Source organism: Ursus americanus, chromosome 6 (genome assembly GCF_024610735.1).
Source record: "Ursus americanus isolate L20-20 chromosome 6, mUrsAme1.1.p, whole genome shotgun sequence".
Classification (NCBI taxonomy): Eukaryota; Metazoa; Chordata; class Mammalia; order Carnivora; family Ursidae; genus Ursus; species Ursus americanus.
The window spans coordinates 5,169,814-5,183,127 of NC_142132.1; the positions used below are offsets into that span (position 1 = coordinate 5,169,814).

At 47.7% G+C, this 13,314-nt stretch overlaps 1 protein-coding gene across 2 annotated transcripts in view; it reads right to left on the reverse strand.

The window, feature by feature from the left end:
- Positions 1–13,314, reverse strand: part of DOCK1 (dedicator of cytokinesis 1) — a 495,194-nt gene that overhangs the window by 35,445 nt on the left and 446,435 nt on the right. For both annotated transcript variants that reach the window (XM_045809510.2, XM_045809509.2), the window contains exons 39-40: positions 2,452–2,541; positions 1,573–1,677 (exon numbers count right to left, since the gene is read on the reverse strand). In XM_045809510.2, the coding sequence (XP_045665466.2) occupies positions 1,573–1,677; positions 2,452–2,541 (195 nt within the window). The remainder of the gene's footprint in view (positions 1–1,572; positions 1,678–2,451; positions 2,542–13,314) is intronic.

Genomic DNA, 13,314 nt, shown 5'->3' on the forward strand with positions numbered 1-13,314 from the left:
GAATTAAAGCCTTTAACAACATCGACTCCAAGCTCATAATACTCTTCAGCTGTTTTTTTTTAAATTTAAAATAGAGTTAATTTCAAAAATCTTCCCTAATTTAGGGGAAGATTTATAGCTTAATTTATAACCAAACGTCCTTTAGTCATTCTTTGGCAAGAAGACTTTCTCCAGAATCTGGGTTTCTGATCGACCACTGTCTTAGGCATGTCCTACCACAGCCATACAAGGAGAGAGGACTGACCAGCAGTGACAGAGCGGCATCAGATGCCCCAGTCACCCAGGACCCCGAGGGAGTGCATAAAGCAACAGGTCACCTTCTGGAGCAGACCAGGCCTGCGAGGCTCACTTGTGGATGTCATATAAACAATGTCAGGTCCTCTGCAAGTAAGTCCTTCCTGTTGGTGGTACCATGAAGGGTTGTCTCATCCTGTCAGGTGCAATCAGAACCACCAGGGCCAAAGGAACACACTCTGGGATGAGGAAAACCTCCTAACTGGACCTAACTGCTCCAGACAGCTGTGTTCTAGACAAGAGATCCCCCAGAGAATCACGCATGGTCTCCCAGCGTAAGAGAAAACCATGTGTCTTAAAAAAATATCCTAAGAAATGACAGGAAATCATGACCCACTGATCAATGGCATCCAAGAGAAACTTTAAACAGTTCTACTGGCAGGTCAAGCAGCATGTAGTTACATAATTTCTCCTCTGGCCTCACGAGTGCTAGGAAACGGGCATCCGGCTGACGATCACAGTATTTCTTCAATCGTGTGTCAGACAACACACACCTGTCTAAGGGATGGAGTGTGATTCAGAGTCCCCAGCAATGTGGCCACGAAATCCACTTACAATTGCTCATATAATTAAAAATGTACATGTTCATGGCAGTATTATTCACAATAGCCCAAACAACCCAAATGTCCATTGAAGGACACAATGGATAAATAAAACATGGTGTATCAGTACAATGGAATATTATTCAGCCATAAAATGGAAGGCAATTCAGATACAAGCTCCAACACAGATAAACCTTGAAGACACTATGCCAAGGGAAATGGGCCAGACACAAAAGGACAAACACCATATGATTTCACTTTACGAGGTACCCAGAATAGGCAAATTCCTAGAGACATAAAGTAGCATGGCGTTGCCAGGGGCTGGGAGGTGGGGTAATGCAGACTTAACTGTTTAATTGTGTACAGAATTTCAGCTTGGAGAGATGAAGAAGTTCTGGAGATGGATGACTGCACAATGATGTTAATACCACTGAACTGTACACTTAAAATCGGTTAAGATGGTAAATTTTAAGTTATTTGTATATTTTACCACAACTTAAAAAAACACACATAAATCTCCAGTTCTGTTTAGGAAAAAGCAGATGGAAAGTTTATATGCAATTAAAGAAAATACCATCAGGCCTTCTTTCACACCCTAAGCTAAGCACAGAGCTATTAAGAACACAAATTCAGACTCTGACCCATGGATGCAAAGTCCAAATCATTCCTCAGAAGGGGAAGGGGCTCTCTGACCAGGGAGCAATCCTGGCTCAGATTAAACAGAATCAAAATTTACCCGAAGGAATGTGGGGAATCCTTGTCCGTAGTAGCCAACAGCGAAATAGTCAGGCTTAGGTCTTATCACTTTGACGATGTTTTCATAAAATTGAGCCTGTTTTTTCTGAAAGGAAGAAAGAAAATTTCAGGTTTGAATAGTATTCAGGTTCTTCTAGAATCTTCCAGTGGGTTCTTCAAGCTCTGGCAATTCCTGTTGGGTGGGAGGGTGAGGCTGTGGGAGGTGCAGTGCGGACACAGGCATCTGGTCACCTTGCCACATGGCTTTGACAGAATTTGTCACTCACCCCCAGTGTTTAGCAGGGAATCTGATCAAAAGAGCCAAATTCGGTAACCGGTAGGATTTATCCATGTTTCTGATAACCAAAGAGGTGCCACAGAAATGGTTTTTCTTTTGATTAAATAGCTGGTCTTAAGTATTTTACAACTGGTATCAATTAGATACTGGGATACATTAAAGAAGAATTTAAAAGGGCAGAATTCTGGTCTAAATTAATGGCAGGAGAAAGGTCTGGGCTACTCTTCCATCACCTACCCCCCTCATAGATGGGGTCAGTTATAATCCAGCAGAGAGATTCTCAGAGACTCTTGGGCCATCAAGAGGACTGTACACATGGGGTCAGCGGTTGTTCACATGCAAATGCTCAGAGAAATCTTAGAGTCTGTTTTCCAGAGCTCAGCTGGGAATAAAAGTGAGTTGTCGTGGGCCAGAACCGGCCAGCAAATACGCCAAGACCATCCTCCTGGACAAAATGGAAGACCATGGTCAAGGCCACAGAAGACCCAAACAGACTCTCCAAGTTAAAACAGAAAGGGAAAACCCAGAAAAACAAGTGTGGATCGCCTGTGTTCATTTAACTAGAAAGAAAAGGAGACCTACCAGCAACTCGCTGAGTTGTTCGTAATCAAACATTTCGTTTTCATATTGTTCGGCAAGTTCTTTACCAAGAGCAATGGCCTCCTCCCACATCTGTGAGGAAGAAAGAAGGAAATGGAGAAACAGAAACCCAAAGCTAAATTGTGCAGTCAAGGAATGAAAATAGTAATACAAATGTTCATCATAAACAATTTGGAAATACGCTTTCCGAATCTGAAAACACTACAAGAATAATGTTAGAAAAATACAAGTATTGGGGCGCCTGGGTGGCACAGCGGTTAAGCGTCTGCCTTCGGCTCAGGGCGTGATCCCGGCGTTGTGGGATCGAGCCCCACGTCAGGCTCCTCCGCTATGAGCCTGCTTCTTCCTTTCCCACTCCCCCTGCTTGTGTTCCCTCTCTCGCTGGCTGTCTCTATCTCTGTCGAATAAATAAATAAAAATCTTTAAAAAAATAATAATAAAAAAAAAAGAAAAATACAAGTATTTTCTAGAGGCTCATGTCCTTTGGCTCATGACAGACGTCAGTTGACTAAACGGGTCCACTACTGGCTCATCAGTCATGTTGGCCTCTGCCCAGGGTCAGAGCGGTCTGCCCGCCGGTTCTGGCCTGCTCTGTCCACTCTCCTGATGCCAGATATGGCTGCTGAAGCCCATGGGCTGGAGCAGCAGGGGAGCCGGGGGAAGGAAGCGCCATGCACGAGAGGCTACAAGGAGCCTGGTTTTGCTACTTTCCCAAATCGTCCCCTTGAATAAACACTGGACTGTCAGAAAGAACAGGATACATTTCAACTCTAAATTAGAGCTCGCGAGGAGTTGCTTTCTGTGTGCAAATACTGTGAGGCTATAAAGCCTGCCAACATTTTGGGAGGGGGAACTTTTTGTGGTAGTAGTTTGAAAGGGGATTTCCAATCAGGTAACTGATTTATTAGAAAGCTGATAAACTTTGACATTACGGAATAATTTGTTGATGCCTATGGTAAGGCCTGAATTTCCCTTATTTTTCTTGGGAAAAATAATGGTTTACTCCAGAAGAATAGGTCACATACGGAGGAACCATCTCCTCCAGGAAGCCTTTGGGTGTCAACTCTCCTTGTGCTCCCACGATGACCCAGGATCCCCCGACTTCCAAGCTTCTGGTTATGTAGAGACACTGGAGTACTTCTTTGTCATTCCTCCTCAAAGACCACAAGCCACTTGAGGGACGGAACATTCATGAACACCACTGGACCCCAGACGAGGGCCAACTCAAGAATGTTTATCAGAAGAACTGAAGGTTGTTGACTTCAAATCAGGAAAGCACCACACCATCCCACATACTGTCCCCAGCCAGGAACCATCCGTTTCCCGATTCCCACAAGATGGTAGCGCTCAAGTCAGGACAAGTGATTCCAAGCTTGCTCTCTGTCCAGCAAGTCCCTTGCCTTGTCAGGTGGGACTTCATTATACCCATTTTGCAGATAAGGAAGTTGGGGATCAGACAGGTCAGTAAGTTACTCAAGGGCACAGAGAGGTGTACGTGGCCTAGCTTGATCTTTTTCCAAAGTTTTTGCTTTTGATGACTGCCTTAGTTTGGGTTGTTATGATAAAGTACCACATATGGGGTGGCTTAAACAGCAGACATTTATTTCTCACAGTTCTGGAAGCTGGGAAGTCCAAGATCAAGGTGCCGGCAGATTGAGGGCTTGGTGAGGGCTCTCTTCCTGACCTGTGGACCAGCACCTTCTCACTGTGTGCTCACAGGACCTTGAGAGAGCTCTTTCTCATCTTAGAAGAGCAGGAATCCCATCATGGGGGCCAACCCTACTCATGACCCAATATAAACAGACTTACCTCTCAAAGGCCCCATCTCCAAATACTATCATGTGGCGGATCAACATATGAATTTGGTGGTTGGGGATGTGTGTGGGGGGGAAGAATGCAAACATTCAGCCCATAGCGACGCTATGCTAGCACTTCCAGCTTCTCCCACCCCCTCCTACTGAAAGGATACTAGGCTGGTCACCAACTCCAGGCTCCCACTGAGAACACAAACTGCCAGGTCCCCTCCTGGCACCCATGTCACTGAGGACTTGCCTGCGAGTTGGTCTTTGCTTCTTACTAGAATGACCTATCGAGGTCCTATGTATTACTGAACAGCCCAAAAGAGTTAAAATACTCTTTATAGCTACTACTTAAATAAACCATCTGCTATTTTTTTTATAAGGAAAAAAAGCTATTCTGGAATAAGAGTTACACTTTAATACCCTGCAAGACAAAATAAAAATAAGCCCGGAGTAGAAAAAGATTTCTGAGATGGGACCAGCGCCCAGGGAAGAAAGAAAGTGGCCAAGATGCCCTGCCTGGGTCCACACACCTGTTCCCCTTCCCAGGGCTGCCACTGTCTCCACCCTGCAAGAGCTTTCAGGGCTGCCCTGCATTCTCTGAATATTTTAATCTGCTGCTCGAGATCCTCCCCCATCCTCTGCCAGGGCCCAAGCTCACGTTTCTGGGAAGGGGAAGCCTCTCCCACTTTCAATATTTCTTTTAAGCTCCAGTGACCAATTCCTCCCTTAGTGTATTTCCATTTCAAAGAAAACATTACTTTTACTTGTGACTCTCTGTCACGAGACTTTTCTTTAAGTTTTCTGCAAGTGAACACACACTCTATTAGCTGCCTAGAATGTTTGGGCATCTAATTTGTTACCGAGTAAGAGCTTAATCTGTTTTTATCCTAAATGACAGATGAGATGCTTTAGATACATATCGAAAGTAATTGTTTTTAAAAGAAATGTTAGTCTTGAATAAATATGTTATCCGACTCACTCTGAGACGACATGGTTGTGTTTTCTACCAGATTTTCTATAAATACACCTTCTCCCCATTCCTCCCCCCAGGGTCTTAACGGAGTCTGCATTAGGGAGATTTTCGTCTACTTTTAAATGGATAGGGCTCTAAGGAGTGTGGGCAATTCATATTTCTGATGTGAACACCCTGGAAGATATTTCAGTACCAGGGAGAAGACAGATTCAACGCGATCAAGATTTAGATCACCTCCGTTAAAGAATCGCTTTAACCGGTGGGTGTCCTCCCTTAGCTCCTGGGCCAAGCTACGAGGTTTAACACAGCCCTGAATGAAAAAGCACCAGGTCCTCACACAACCTTGTTTTCTGATTAAAATCCTAATCCATTTTATTGCGTTCTTAACATCGCTAGCTACTTGCAGCACGGAGCGTGTCCATCCCACCATCTCTTTCCATCAGATGATCTTAGCTCCCACGTGCTCTTGAGAGGACAATCTTTGCGCCATCATTCTGGACCTCCAAGTTTCAGGAAGTCCCATTTCTTCAAGTTTCATGAATACAAACTTTTGTTTCTTCTTTTTAAAAAGATTTACTTATTTGAGAGAGTGCACAAGCAGGAGGGGCAGGGAGAGGGAGAGAGAATTTCAGGCAGACACCGTGCTCAAGGCGGGGGCTCGATCTCACAACCCTGAGATCATGACCCAAGCAGAAACAAACAGTTGGACACTCAACCGACGGTGCCACACAGGCGCCTGAAAGTTTTTTCTTCTTCTGATGAAAGTCCTCCCTTAGTTTCCAGGCAGCAGTGGCTGTAGCGAGCAGACCAGCTATTGATTTCCTACGGAGAACTGTTCCGTCGATGGTGGGCCAGTCTGACAGGACAACAACACTGACCTCACTGGACAAGGGAGCTGTGGCAGACGAGAGAGAAGACGCCAGCGAGGACAACTGTCCTTTACCAATAATTCAGGCTGGCGACGACTCACTGGGACAGTGTGGACAACTCTGGTTTAATTCACTTACTAGCTGTGAGTGAGTCTCACCAGTGAAGACATTTTTTTTTTTTTAGGATTTTATTTATTTATTTATTTATTTGAAAGAGAGAACACAGGAGCAGGGGAAAGAGGGAGAAGCAGACTCCTCACGGAGCCTGGAGCCCGCCGTGGAGCTTGATCGTAGGACCCCAGGATCACGACCTGAGCCGCATGCAGACACTTAACGGACTGAGCCACTCAGGCGCCCCCAGTGAGGACGTTTTACGGCATGCCTGAGTTTCAGTCATTCCTTTACAATTCAGCTGTTTTTCCAGGCAGTTGTTGGGGGAAGACTCATATTCAACGACCTCTGAATTTCCCGTCCCACACAGGTCTTTGACGTTTGCATGGATGAGGGTGCTATGGTGTGGAAGAGTCCAGAGCACCAGCTGAGGCCCCTCAGCCCAAAGGGGCGTGAGGTGCCCCAGAACTAGCTTGAGGTCTCGTCCAGTGAGCGAGTCCAGGAGCCTGCAAGTGACAGTCTCTTTCCAGCCCCTCTAGCATGAGGGGAGGGAGTCCCCAGGGAAGACGTGTGTCATGAGAAGGGCCATGGTGACTCCAAGGGCTGTGACTCAGCTGAAAAAATAGAGACCCTGCAGTCACCGCCCTCTCTCTAGGCCTACTTGCTTTCCTGAGCCAAACCTCATCCTTGGTCCTCCTGGTATTTCCAGCTGGCGTTCGCTGATCAGATCTAAGGATCCACATTTTTCCAAAGACTTTTCTCAGAGAGAGGGTCAGGCCCCGCCTTCCCAGCCCAGCAGGTGCACTCTTCTCTGTGGTCTTCAGCCCAGAGCCGCCCGACCGGACAGTATCAATGCTGTCCTCTCCTTGAGGGTGCACGAGACGGAGCCAGCACCCGAGAAAGCTGGTCAGACGGGGCGCGAAACCAGCGGGACCCGGGACTTGGGCTGGGCTCAGGAAACCTTTGTGATAAGGTTCTCAAACTGAATCAACAATAAACCCTTCCCCTCTAGTGCAGTCAAGTACTCAAGGAATCACTGCCCGTCTAAGTCATGTTCATGAACATGGCCTGTTTTTCCCCCACAGAAATTCTTTACCTGTCAGAACAGGAAACTATTTGCTCAGCTTCTAACACTCTGAAAGGGAAGTTGAGGAAGGAAACATATCTTTAAAACACAGAGGTTTTGCATTTTTTCTTCAGGCCAGCACATCTGTAGTTCTGTAAGACTTCAAAAAGCCTAAATCGGGCTGCAAAGAAGGGACATTGCTTCATTCTGCAGGTAGCTATCAGGCACCTATGATGGGAGCGGGCTCTAGAGAATAGGGGAGAGGGACACAAGTGAGTACAGACAGCTCTTTGAGGAACAGTGTAGAAAGGAAGAGACTGACAGACAGTAGCTGGAGAGAGGAGTCAGAACAAGGGAGAACTTCTTTTAAAAATGGGAGAAAAAAGGGCATGGTTGTAGGCGAATGTGTATTATCTATAGAGAAAAAGCACAGACACTGCAGGGGGCAGGACAGATGGGCTGGCCCAACATCCAGGGACGGGGAAGGGGCTCTGGGGCACAGGGTAGGTGCATGGAGGGCCCAGTCCTCTGACAGGACGGAAGCAGAACATACAGGGACAGATACAGACCAGTGGAGGAGCATATGCCAGGGACACATGGAGGGCAGAGTGGAGTCACATCGCCTGGGTAACCACTAGCTGGAAAGTCACCTACTTTGAAAGGAGAATTAACACGTGACAGAAACGGAGCCTCATCACTCAGAACGGCTTTAACTGCCTCGCAGGAAATCAAACCTCACTGGACTTAGCAGAAGCACGTCTTCCAACTTTGCAGCCACGTGAGGACGCTAACCCTCACTCTGCCTCGGGCAACTGGGCTCTGCCAGGCACCCTGGCTCCTCCTGGCATTTGCTCCTCTGACACTGACCCATTTAAGAGGCACTGTGTGATCAGCTGACTTCGAGTCTCTGGAGATGTCACCTCCCTTTCCTGATCGCTGCTGCCGGCCACCGTGCCTAGGGCCTCCACGTCGCAGGACTACTGCTCTGGCCTCCCCGAGGGTCTGCAGCCCCTCCCTCCCCCAGCAACACCACCCTCCTCTGCTGGGCAAGACGAGAATGAAGTCACTGTTGCCTCTTCTCATGAGTCTCAATGGCTCCTTGTGCCTGATGGAGTAAATCCAGTCTTCAGGAGATGTACAAGGTCAAGGGCAAACTGGCTCTCAATCCCCTACATCAGTGTGTCTCAGGATCCCTCACCTCCGACCCTGCAGACACATTTCGTGGCGTCCCCAGAAAAGCAAGATGGCCTCAGGAGCTCTCGCCTTTGTACCTGTGTACCCGTGCTACTCCCACTCCTTACAATTCCTGCTTCTCCCAGTCATCACCAGGCAAACTTTATCTCATTCCTCAGGAGCCAATCTAAATGTCACCTTCTCCATGAAGCCTTTGTTAGACAGGCAGACTCAGCACCCACCAGCATGACAGACCAGAGGAAGGTTTTGTTATTTATCTGCTTGCACACGAGCCCTGGGGCAGACTGGCAGGCCTAGAGGCAGGCCTCCATCATTGACGGGTGCCCTTGGCACAAGTATGCTTGGTCGTGGAAACACCTGTTACAGACCCTGCAGAGAGTGGGGAGGAGTGTGGTTACGGACTCCAAGCATTGATTTTGCTCAGCTTTGATAAAAAAAAAAAAAAGATTCTTTTTATATAGGAGCAAGTCAATATCGACATGTTAGCGGGTCGGATCCTTCCTAATTGAGCAGAATCTGGCAAATATCCGGATGTTCAAACAACTGGAAGTGCTGAGAATAATCCAGGAAGAGGGCGTCTTTATGCCTGTCCCTGTAGTTCTCGGAATAACCACCTCGCTTTAAAAGGGAAACTCACTGGATGAGAAAACTTCACCCCAAATACTTAGAGAAGAAATCGAACCATTTCACCAAATCCCTATTTTTAGTTCACAGGAAGATGCGAGATGCCTCATTTTTGACTTGGGCGCAAGGCAAAGTGCGAACTTTGTCAAGGCGAGGTTATTTTAAGGGAAAAGGAAACCGAGCTCCAGTTGGAAACAGTCACGGAGCTTCACACAGCACGTGGGCCAGCAGTCATGCTCCCCTCCCCAGGCGCTGCCAGGCTGATTCCTGGTTTCAGAGGTGGCTCAACGCCGGTTAACACTGCCTCCCTCACTCCAACTACATCTTCCTGAGAGCAGGGCTTCTATTTTTGACTCATCCTCCATAGAGAAGCCTGGTAATTTTCAGCGAAGCACTTGGATTAAGGGCTTTATTGAAAATTACTAGGCCTCAACCAAACACAATAAGACAGACAATGCAGAGCATGTTCGGGAAAGAACACCCGTCTGCCAGGATGAAACCCGACAGAAGGCTTTCAGGGGGACGCTCAAACGGGTGGTAAAAACAGAATGGAAAAGGAGCTAGGAGTGGTTATTAGCCCAGGAAGGAAGAACCGTAAAAGAATGAAAGGGGAAACAGATGGAAATGACGTTTTATGGAGAGAAAAGAAAAAGATGAAAAGCCCAAGAGCTTGGCTGAAAGACATTCAAAACTTTTTAAAGTGATAGAAAAGCAAAAATAGAAGAATGACTTCGTGTGGAAGAAACACAGAAAGATAACAGGACATAATTCAAAAGCCGGAGTGGCTGGTATAAAGCCCTAGAAAATCCATTCAGCGTTGCAGCGTTCAGAGCACAAAGGCAGAGAAACTTTTAATACACTCCAACTCCGGTCCCTTGTCCTCTGCTGTCCCCACAGCCTCTGGGACGCCTTCCACAGGCGCCCGCTTCTTTACTGCCCGCCAAGGTCTTTGGGGACATCCCTGCCTTGGATTCTGTAAGCTCCTGGGTCCCGCAGGAAGGTGAATACATTTAAGACAGTGCAGATGAGCTCTAGACTGTGTAAAGGCTCCATACATTAAGGACATCATGCAGATTTCCTTAATTACACAAGGATACAGCCACATGGCCACAGCCTGTATGGATGGAGCTTTAACTGAGTCATACTTTTGCCAGACTGAGGCCCTGTTTAGTTTCCATTTTAGAATTTCGTGATCTGCAGCCATCAAATTCAACTGTGCCATTAGGTGCCCTTAGCCGGATGGATGTTTTTAAATCAGAACTGTAACATTTTCCTCTTAAAATGAGATAAATGTAAGATCAAACCAAATTCTTGTGATTTAATGATGCTGTGCTGCAGGATTGCAGGTTGTGCGCAGATCGTGGGGCTGGGATGCAACCTGGGGTCGGCTGTTAAATCAGAGAGCGTGGCCCCTACCAGGCACCCTCCCAGTGCAGCGGTCCTGCTCACTCACTGATGAGCTCCTTCAACCATCCTAACCGAGTACTGTCATTTCTAAAAGATGCCCGGGATCCAGGAAGGAAAAGCCAGCCCAGGTGTTACAAGACTGTCTTTGTCTGATCTATAGCCTCTGCAAGGACCGTGGTACTGAAGCAGAGTTAGTGTCAGGCTCGGGGAAGGAGCCTGCGGAACCCCTCCCCCCCCCCAAAAAAAAACCCTGCACACACGGCAGAAGAGAGGTCAGGGATCTGGCCCTTTAGACCTCTTGGGGACTCAGAGTCTGGGTCAGGAAGCAAGACCTCACAGAGGAGGCAAACATGCCTAGCAGAAGGTACTTTGTGGCATGTCCGAGTGATGGTGCCCTTTCCAAGGGCTTTGCGCAAGCGCTGGCCAGAAGGTGCTCCATTCAATAAAAGCTGAGCCAGAATGGCAGTGCTGACGGTGGGGCGGACTGTGCCTGCGTCGGGGGTGTGTGCGTGTGTGTGGGAAGTCCCTGCACTTTCCATTCAATTTTGTTGTGAACCTCAAACTGCTCTAAAAAATACAGTGCACTAAAACCGTTTTCTGACCGAGTGTCCAGTTTCTATGCAGCACGAGTCTCCCTGAGAGGGACACAGAAGCATCAGACACAGCCTGGCCTGCCCTGCCCTCAAGTGGCTTCAGCCAAAGCAGGGCCTGGTGACTGCGGTGGTCATGGACCAGCTCCCTTGTCATTACTGGGAGCTGCTTAGAAATACAGAGCCTCGGGTCCCACCCAAGACCCACTGAGTCACAGTCCGCATGTTACCAGGACCCCAGGGTACTTAGGGAGCCTGAGAAGAGTGAGATACAACAAGTAGGGAGATACAGGATACACATAAATAGTTCTAAGGCCAGGGAAAGGAGTGCCTAGGACGACATCTTCCGGGATGGTGGGGGCAGGGAGGCTCCAAGATGGGGAGAGTGTGGGGAAGGTGACAGCAGGTGACAAAGGGCCCTTCCACACTCAGGGAAGACCATGGCAGGTCCAGGCAGCTGGGAATCAAAGAGCATGTTCTCAAAAAAGGCAAGATGTTGTGGGTAGAGAGAGGACTGAGGGTGGGGTGGAGTCCTACTACCGTAGGTGAGGTGAGAGGCCTCGACCTATCTATGCAGGAGGTGGGGGGACCCCGGAGGTTTGCGCATCTTTGAAGTGATTCAAGCCATGAGAGATACTGTGGCCACTTTGTGAGAACGGAGAGTGGTGACCCAGGGAGCAGAGTAGAACGGACCGGTTAGCAGGTCGGATTCTTCCTAATTGAACAGAATCTGGCAAATATCAGGATGTTCAAACAACTGGAAGTGCTGAGAATAATCCAGGAAGAGGGTGTCTTTATGCCTGTCCCTGTAGTTGGACAGAGGGATGTCCAACTGGACATCCTGGAGAGAGGATGGTAATGCCCCCGGGACCGGAAGCCGGGAAGACGGAGCTCACGAGGAAGAGGACACTGGATGAGCTGGCGCTGGCAGCTGCTTTTCTGTCCAAAGCCCCGAATGTTCGGCAGTGCCTCAGGTAGGATCCGGGCCAAGGCAGTGCAGATACAGAGCTCCTCTGTCAGGAACTCTCCCGCCCGAAGGCACTTAGATACACAAATCACGACGAGAGAACCTGACTCATCCTTAAGAGCTTGGGAGACCGGTAATGAGATTATAATTGACTTCAGTCAAAGCACGAAAGAAGACAACATACCGGAGGGGCATAATGCTACATTTTAATGATAAAATAAGTACCAGGCTGCATCTTGCTCCACCAAAGCTATGCTGCCTTTTCTCGGTTTCATACAATTTATCTTCATTCATAACTCCCTCTGTTTCTGCCTCCTTCCTTCCCTAACATTTGCCCTGTGTGTCTTCCCTTCCGAGAATCCTCTACCATAAAGGAGCCCCTAACTCACCCATCCCTCCAAATCCCCTAACAGGAATAACAACCACCCTTCTGACAGTTTTATCCAAATTTTAGAAATGACATTGGATCACAAAAAAAAAAACATCGAACTTTGATGCTTGTTATCATGCTTTCCCTTGTCTTTCTGACATAAATTCTATTATCTCCTGGCTTTGGTCCCCATGTTCTAATTCTTCTAGATATCGTTTAGTTTCTCAACTATTCGCTCAGCATGAGTGCCAACAGGCATATAAGCGATGCTAGCTGCCTGAGATGGTCCCGGAGGGTGAAGGGTAAAGCCTCCCTTCACGCCAGCTCATGGACAGATGGGCCAGTAGGACCAGGGTCTGGGTGCTGAAGAACAAAGTCTTTGGCTCAGATCAGCACCGTCCAACAGAAACATAACGCAGGCACATACATCATTTTAAATTACCAGTAGCCACATTTTGAAAAAGTGGAATTAATTTTAGTAAAATTTAGTAATATCTGCAATACTATCATTTCGGCATGCAATCAGCCACACAAAAATGAATGAGATACTTGACATTTGCGTTAGCCGCTCTGGGGGCCATATAGGTACCACAGACTGGGCACCCGCATTCATGTATTCCCTCGGACTTCTGGAGGCTGGAAGTCCAAGATCAAGGCGCTGGCGGGATGGTTTCTTTGGCAGCCTCTTGTCCTTGGCTTGTAGATGGACCTCTTCTCACTCTGTCCTCACACGGTCCTTACTGTATGTCCATATGCCTGATCTCCTCTTAGAAGTACACTAGTCTGATGGGCCAGGGCCCATCCCAGTGACCTCACTTGACCTTAATCACCACTTTAAAGGACGGAGGTTGAAACACTGGCATATCCTGAGG